This window comes from Littorina saxatilis, linkage group LG3, assembly GCF_037325665.1.
Source record: "Littorina saxatilis isolate snail1 linkage group LG3, US_GU_Lsax_2.0, whole genome shotgun sequence".
Classification (NCBI taxonomy): Eukaryota; Metazoa; Mollusca; class Gastropoda; order Littorinimorpha; family Littorinidae; genus Littorina; species Littorina saxatilis.
The window spans coordinates 63605257-63614131 of NC_090247.1; the positions used below are offsets into that span (position 1 = coordinate 63605257).

At 39.2% G+C, this 8875-nt stretch overlaps 1 protein-coding gene and 1 long non-coding RNA gene across 2 annotated transcripts in view; both read left to right on the forward strand.

Annotated features, from left to right (window-relative positions):
• Positions 1-276: 276 nt before the first annotated feature.
• LOC138961014 (uncharacterized) overlaps positions 277-8875 on the forward strand; it is a 12657-nt gene continuing 4058 nt past the window's right edge. Inside the window, exon 1 of the long non-coding RNA XR_011454121.1 lies at positions 277-388. This is a non-coding gene — a long non-coding RNA (uncharacterized lncRNA). The remainder of the gene's footprint in view (positions 389-8875) is intronic.
• On the forward strand, positions 1727-4938 carry LOC138962909 (piggyBac transposable element-derived protein 3-like). Its single transcript, XM_070334867.1, has 3 exons — positions 1727-1923; positions 2171-2420; positions 2722-4938. Exons 1-3 carry the CDS (start codon positions 1907-1909, stop codon positions 4363-4365), a joined length of 1911 nt encoding a protein of 636 aa, XP_070190968.1. The 5' UTR covers positions 1727-1906; the 3' UTR covers positions 4366-4938.

Sequence of the window (8875 nt, forward strand, 5' to 3'; positions counted from 1 at the left end):
ACAGACGCACAGACGCACGCATGCACGCACGAACACACACACACACACACACACACACACACACACACACACACACACACACACACACACACACACACACACACACGGCGTCTTCATTCTCAGTGTACCGAATACTTCTAGCCAAATGCTGACTAAATGTAAAATAAACATAAAAATGCTACGGCTTAGCTGGCGTTTTGTCTTTGTCTAATCTAGAACTTTAGTGAGGTAAGTAAGAGCATTAAAAAGCCGGAGCGAACACTGTTAAAAGTATTAGAGTGAGATTATCATCCTTTTCTATATATCTCTCCATTGTTGTGGTTTTTACTCATAACATTTCTGGAACAGAACCCTCTGTTACGAACCATTTTCTTGGTGAACATTTGCAGTATGTAATCATTTTTTTTCTAACTTGTTACCATATTTCTTTTAAATTGGTTTGTTTAATGCTACAGAACTTTGTGAAATATATGTATATTATAAACCTAGCTCTTCAAAACTGTGTATACAAATTTGTTGTTTTAAACATGATGCAAAAAGACTGATATTGATAATTTTACTTCGTACATAAACTCGTGAGAGAAAAAAAATGCAAATCGACCCTGTCGTGAAAGTTGGCGGTTTGCATCATTATTCCTTTTTTTTCTTAACTCTTACCAGTTCGCTCCCTTACCCCCCCCCCCCCCCCCCCCCTGTAGTTTTCCACTGACCAATTATCTAATTATCGAAAAAAATGGTTATTTTTACATTGGATGGGTTGGACAGTGGATAAACTCATATGTTAGACACACTTTATGACAGAAACAAGCTGGGTGTTTGTTATAAGTTAGTTATAGGAATGCATTATTAGGCCCCAAAAAATAAATAGTCTGTTAACGATAACATAGGCCAAAAAAATAGGGTCGGTAGGTAAGGACTTTTTTTCTTTTTTTTCACAAAAAAACATATTTTTAAGTTATTTTGCCAAAAAACAAAGACATTTTTTTTCCTCTAAAAAACCCATATTTTTAAGTAAATTTGCCAAAAAACAAAGACTTTTTTTTCCCCAAATGCTAAAACAAAGTCTAGGGTTGCGCGAAAAATAGGGTCGGTCGGGATACCGTAAACAGACTATTTTTTTTTTTTTGACTTAGGCATGCGTATGTCATGAAACGTCCAACTTGAAATTTGGGTGGAGGTATTCAGGTGACAATAACTTTTTTGTTTATCAGCAAAGCTCAATAAAACTTTGCTATGTTATGTAAAATGAATGCCAAAACAGGATAGTTAGCAGCATATCTAAAATAAACTGAACACAAAAAAAATGTCTTCTTTGTGTTTGTCACGTGTTCCAAAAAATGGGCGTACAAATTTCAACAAAAATCATGTTGTCACCCCCATAACCTTTTTTTTTACCTTTAAAGATAGCACAATTCTCTTTGCAAATATGAAAAGCTTATTCATTTTCCTTTCATTTGATATGTAACTTTCTATATTTCATTCAGAATAATTATGACCCCAGATAGCCACTCGGCAAGTAGGCACCAACAGCACTGTAAAATATGCCCTAAAACCCCCGAACTGGTAAGAGTTAAGTGGACAAAACGGAATTGTTCTTTCTTTGTTCGATGCTACAGAATTCTACGAAAAGTTAAGTCTGGAAAAAAACAATGGTTCATCACCGGGAAGTGACGGACTCACTACAGAGTTTATTAATTAACCCATTAATGCCTAGCGTCCTCGTACGAGGACGCTTTCATTTTAGGCATTTCTTTCAGTGCCAATAAGTGTGTGACCAAGTTTGACAGTACACACATATCAAGGGAGAGTATTCGCAAGCAAAAATTGGTTGCTAGAGTTTCCTCCCTTCCATAGCTTCCTTCAGCGGCCATTTTGGACCCCACACGTGTTGTGTCAAGCCAGCATAATGCCACCACCTAGAAGGTAAGGCCATACCTCGTTCAGTTTTTACTTTTTTAATAACATTACATAAGTGAAATTGGTCCTTAATACAATGTTTAGAGATAACTTTTTTATTTTTTCTAAATGTTTTGTATTTTAGTGATAGTGACTGATCAAAGCGGCGTCCTCGTATGAGGACGCTAGGCACGAATGGGTACAGGTTTTTATAGTCACTTTGCATAATACTTGCTGAGCATGATAGTCACTCAGTGTGTTTTTGTTTTGGCAGATATACTGTCAATGACGTGCTTGACATACTGGAGGAAAACAACACCTTTCAACGAGCAGATGTTTTCATTGAGCCTCCACCAGTTGACATGCTCACTGATGAGGATAGTGGTGACGAGGAAGAGCGCCCCACTGTTGAAAACCTGAATGGACGCCAGCTGTCGGCAAGTGCCACAGCAACTATTATTCTTCCTGATGGAAGACAAACAATCGGAGAGGAAAACCAGACAATTGACACTGAAGAAGAAGCTGTAAGAACCGTTATTTATAATGTGTAAATAAATTAGACAAGTAAGGGGTGGGGTGAGTCTTGGCGAAAATGAATTGATGGCAATGGTGACCGTAAGTTCTCCTTGTTGTTGTTGTTATTATTATTATTATTATTATTATTATGATGATTATTATTATTATGATTATGATTATTATTATTATTGTTATCTTCATCATTATCATTATTATCACTACAATTATAATTACTATATTATTACTATTTTAGCTTATTATTACTAGTATTAGTATTAGTATTATTATCATTATTATAATTGTGTGCAGGATGCATCAGAAGAAGACGAAGAAGAAGATTCTGAGGAGGAGGCGGAGGAATCTATCGCATCAACATCAAGTCGACCTAGCCGACAAAGAAAGAGGCCGGCACGAGCTCCAGCTGCAAAAGCGAAGAAGCGACCCAAGCCTTCACGTCCACCAGCAGACAAACGAACCTGGAAGAAAGCAGATCTTACGAGCAGACAAAAAAGCAGATTTGCCTTGAATTCGCCCCCAGTGAACACAGATCGCCTTCCTCAAGATCCTGTCAAAATTTTTGAAATGTTCTTTGATGATGATGTTATTGACCTCATTACCACCGAGAGTATTGCTTATGCTGCATTCAAAGGAAACCACACATTCACAGTCAGTGCAGATGAAATGCGTGTTTTCATTGCGATTCTGTTGCTGTCAGGCTATAGCACGGTGCCCAGAAGAAGGATGAGATGGTCTCACGACAAGGACATCCACAATATTGCCGCCTCAGAAGCGATGACCAGAGACCGCTTTGAAGAAATCTTACGTTACCTGCATCTCAAGGACAACACAAGACTAGACCCTGAAGACAGAATGAGTAAAGTCCGTCCTCTCCTGTCCATGATAAATGAAAGATGTCTGAACAACTTTGTCAAGCAACAAAGCCTCAGCATTGACGAAAGCATGGTGCCATATTATGGCCGTCATGGATGCAGACAGTTCATCAGGGGAAAGCCGATTCGCTTTGGCTATAAGTTCTGGATCCTGGCTACCCCTCTTGGATATGTGGTTCAGCTCGAACCTTACCAAGGTGCGAAAGGCAAGCAGGTAACCGAGTGTCCAGGACTTGGCATGGGAGGCTCTGTTGTCATTGATTTGATCGCCGAAATCCAGGGGAATGATGCTTACCATCTGACGTTTGACAATCTGTTTACCTCGCTGAAGTTAGTTGACCATCTGACAACAAAAGGCATCGGATGCACAGGGACAGTGAGGTCCAACCGCATGGAAGATTGTCCACTCAAGAGCGTCAAAGACATGCAGAAGGCAAACAGAGGAACTTACGACTACTCCAAAGACGACAAGACCGGCTTCGTTGCGGTTCGCTGGAATGACAACAGCGTGGTGAACGTTGTATCCAACTGTGTGGGCATCCATCCTGTGCAGACAGCCAGCCGTTGGTCGCGATCTGCTCACCAGAGAGTTCAGATTGGTCAACCGTTTCTGATCTCCCACTACAACAAGACCATGGGTGGCGTCGATCGAATGGATCAAAATGTGGACACGTACAGAGTCACCATAAGAACCAAAAAGTGGTGGTGGCCTATTTTTGCATACAATCTAGATGTCTGTGTGCAACAGGCATGGCTGCTGTATCGACACACTGATGCAGCTACCAACACTCCACTGGACCTGCTTGCCGTTCGCCGCGCCATTGTCAAAAACTACTTGGCCAAAGCAGCACAACCCCCACCTGTTGGTCGTCCACATGGCCACACTCCACAGCTTGACCGCAGAGTGTCCAGAGCTGTACGCTTCGACGGCAAAAACCACGTGGTACAGTGGATCGACAAGCAAATCCGCTGTGCTCTCTGCCACAAGAAATGCAGGCAAAAGTGTAGAAAATGCGACGTCGGGGTGCATGTGAAATGCTTTGAGCAATTTCACACTGAGTGAACTGTACAATTGCAACTGTTGACTCCATGTACTGCTAGTCAAGTGCTAAAGTAGTAAGAGGTTACAAATTTGTGTTCTTCCGATCTCAAATTCTACTGGTAAAGTGCATAAGCTGCTGTCCATACCGGACAACTACTAGAAAAAGCACCAAAATGTCCCCGATATGAACAGCCAAAGAGGCAGTTTCAATTTCTTTATTTGTTTGAATGTTATGATTACACTTTCAACTGTTCACAGTTTGATGTTGCAAGAAATTAAAGATGTTCATTGCAACCAAGTGCATAAGCTGCTGACCATGACGGAAAACTACTAGAAAAAGCACCAAAATGTCACCAATATGTACAGCCAAAGAGGCAGTTTCAATTGTTTTCATTTGTTTGAATGTTATGTTCACACTGTCAACTGTTCACAGTTTGCTCTTTGCAAGAAATTAAAGATGTTCATTGTGTTCTACAAGAAAATGTCTTACGTTGGTCTTGTTATTTACCTGTGCCCATTCGTGCCTAGCGTCCTCATATGAGGACGGTCGATTTATTGCATATAAATCACAACACATGCCAATACCATTCAAATGACACTTACACATGACTTTTATATATCATTTGACACCAAACAAACAGAAAAAAAATTGAAAAAAAAATTCAGGCAAATGTTCTGGAGTAGATTACAGAGCATGATAACAGGCTCGTGTAATGAAGTCTTTCAAAATAATAAGTTGTCTTTTACGCAAAAACAAGGAATAATTAAGTTATTGCAAAAAGGTACAGAAGTACCCAGGGAAGACCTTAATAATTGGCGTCCAATTACCCTACTTAATACAGATTATAAGATGTTGGCAAAAGTTTTGAACCAGAGATTGAGTTCGGTTATTTGTAAGTTAGTAAATGAAGATCAAGTTGGTTATATAAAAGGTAGGAATATTGGAACCATGATTCGTACAATAGATGACGTAATAGAGTATTTAAATCGAACGAATAAGTCTGGGTTTATATTGGCGCTTGACTATCGTAAAGCTCCATTTATAAGGAATTTATGATAGAAGCATTTCGATCATATGGTTTTGGTGAAGATTTTCAAAAATGGGCTAAGCTTTTAATGACAGATACTTTCAGTAGTATTAATCACGGAGGGTAGATTTCAGAGCCGTTTCCTTTGAAGTGTGGTATAAGACAAGGTTGTCCATTTTCACCCATGGCCTTTATATTGGCGGTGGAAATACTTGCCATTAAATTAGGAAAAGTGACATAGCGGGCGTTAAATTACCCTCAAAGGTGGACGATGAGAGTGCCTTGAAAATTAAACAGTTAGCAGATGATACAACATTATTTTTACAGAACAGTGGTGATGTTTATAAAGTTAATGATATAATAATACAGTTGGCACAGTTCTCAGGACTGACCCTGAGTGTAAATAAAACCAAAATAATAAAAATTGGACAGCATTGTGGTCAGCAAAAGTTACCCTTTGAGTGCACAGATAAGATTAAGATTTTAGGTATTTATTTGGTAAATAATGATAGAGCAATAAATGTTGAAAAGAATTGGGTATTAAGAGTTCAAAAGATTAAGAAGTTGATTAACATATGGAGTCGAAGAGATTTAAGTATTCACGGTAAAATTGTAATAATAAAATGTTATTTTATTTCACAGCTGGTATTTGTGATGCAGACGATTGGATTGCCAGATCGGGTTTTGACAGAGTTGAATAGATTGTTTTATAAGTTTATTTGACAGAGAAAGTGTTCGAATAAAAAAGCATTTGAAAAAGTTAAAAGAAAAGTAATGGAGAAAGAAATAAGTGAAGGTGGGTTGAAAATTTTAAATGTGCACATTATGCAAGAGTCTTTTGATTTACAATGGGTTGGACGATTGTATGAAAAGAAGGGAGAAAATTGGACGTTTATACCAATGGTTTCTGGGACATGTTGTTTCAGGGTATGGTTGTTTTGATTTGAATGTTAAACCGAGTAAGGAATTGAATTTGACAATGATTGGAAGCCCATTTTGACAGAGGGTAGTGTGGACACATTTAAATTACAAGCTTAGGATGGAACATGATAATATTGATGTACACACCTTTTATAAACAGATTTTTTGGAGTAATGATTTGATTCGGTATAAAGGGAAAAGGTTGTTTTATTCCTATTGGAAAAATGCTGGGATTGAAATAGAAAGTGATTTGTTTATAGTACAAGAAAAGAAATTAAAGTCTGCAGCAAAGGTATATATACAAATTGGAAAGAAGAATGCAAATATTTTATTGGATTATTGGGCATTAATAAATGCACTACCCAAATTGTGGATTAATTGGTTTGAAAATAAAGACATTATTGTACAGATGGATAAGCAGATGTTTGATGGTAGCCAGTATATGATTAAAATAAGCCAAATAAGAAAAATGATAGAAAAGAAAAGTGTAATTACTGCTGTAGAAAAAGCTTGTGTATATAATTTTGGGTTGAGGAAGTTTGGTGTACAAGTAGATAAGGAAATTTGGACCCTTGCCTATGTTTCTAAAGAAGTGAGGTTAAGAGAATTGCAATGGAAAATTTTACATAACATTTATCCAACAAATATTATAAGATGTTTGATGGGTTGTTGACAGACCAGCTTTTTTGTCGGTCCGAGGGGGAGCATATCGTCTTTTGTTTCATATTTATTGACCAAGGCCGAAGGCCGCGGTCAATAAATATGAAACAAAAGTCGATATGCCCCCCGAGGACCGACAAAAAAGCTGGTCTGTCAACAACCCATCAAACATCGTTTTTGTCATCATTTTGGTGGTTCAACATTAAGTGAAAAATCAACACAGGGAGCCATGGTTTGAAACGCGAGTTCTGTTATTATAATGCATGTTCGGGGCCCCAGCACGTTGTTCAAAGCTGGCGTGCGAAAGCAACTTACTGTGTGTGATTTGAGTTTATAATGTTGAGACAAGTATGTCAGGTTTGAGGATGCGAAATTCTGTAGGTTCCGACTACAGAGTGGTGTGTGAAACCAACAGTAAGCGCCTTTGAGACGATAGTGCCCACATGTTGCATTCGAGCGATGGGATTGTCGTATTTCAAACGAGGTGATTTGCTTGCACAGTCAGCGTTGACCATCTCACAACAGATCTGTTATGTGGATTATCGTGCGACGTTCGAGTCGGGGGCAAGGAATCGCAGGAAGCAAAGATGAGTCTTTTTCCATTGTCACCTTTCTTTCCGGTTGTTGGTGCATATAATATTGTGCGGACAAAATGATGCGACGGCGAGTGTTTTTTGCCTCCAAGATTTTGTGGTGTGGGTATTGTTTTGCTCGTTTCATACCCACACCAAAACCTGAAACACACCCCACCCCACCCCCCCCCCCCCCCCTCCCTCACAATCAGTCCATGAACACAAACACTGACACACACAAATTAATGATCAAGTTACCCCCCCCCCCCCCCCAACCCTTCACTTGCACACCTGCAACGCAGACGATCATATTATTGATTAAATATTCATATAGGTCAGTGTTGGGTTTTTTGTTCTTGTTTGTGTTATTGCAGAATCGGTTTTCTCTTATTGCTACACGTGTCTCTTCATTACATTTCACCATCGCCCTACAACCCTGCCCCTCTCGGTATTCCACCCCTCGGTTTTCAGTGGTAAATATTAGTAATCGAATATTGAAGCTACGTTGAGTCAAAGGTCACAGAAGATTTGCATCGTGCAGCACTGCACGAATTGGGTCAAAGGACACAAACGATTTGCGTCGTGCCGCGAAGGAAAGATAATCGCGATCTTGTTTCTCATTGCCTCTCTGTTTTTCATTAGACTTGTCATTCTGCTTGCTCGGCTTTGTCAGATGTCTTCATTTCTTGTTGCTATGTTCTTTGCTTTTTTATTATTATTTTTTTATTTGCGCTTAGTTTATCGATACAACGTCTTGTGCACGGGTCAAAATGTGTGTGTCAGGGGTCAATTGGTTTGACTTAAACTTACGTTCGTGTTTCTCCAAACAGAGATACACGCACTCCATGACTTTGTGAGAAGATAAAACATATCGATAGGTTTCATTTGTTTGCGATAAAGCATAAATGTATGACCTTTGATGAGGTAGTTTTGTTTTTTGTTTACATTTGCCAGTTTGCCAGTTCGTATTTGGAACTTGGCGAAGCAGTGTCGTCTGTTTAGGTCTGGGGAAACGCCAATGAAAAGAGCCGAAGAATCCTCGAGCGTTTCTATTGGGTTTGCTTTTGATTATCCATGTAATAGGGCTTCCTGCAACTATGGTAACCGGGGATTTATTCCCCGGGGAACATGAGATTTATTTCCCAGGTGCTTGTGAATGAAAACTCGTGAAAATGATGACAATTGTTATTGTCATCATTTTCACGAGTTTTCATTCACAAGCACCTGGGAAATAAATCTCATGTTCCCCGGGGAATAAATCCCCGGTTACCATAGTTGCAGGAAGCCCTATTACATGGATAATCAAAAGCAAACCCAATAGAAACGCTCGAGGATTCTTCGGCTCTTTTC

Bases quoted from the DNA above. Each gene is read 5' to 3' on its own strand.
- LOC138962909 (XM_070334867.1), top strand. The intron at 2,421-2,721 runs GTAAGAACCGTT...AATTGTGTGCAG, and splicing joins TTGACACTGAAGAAGAAGCT to GATGCATCAGAAGAAGACGA.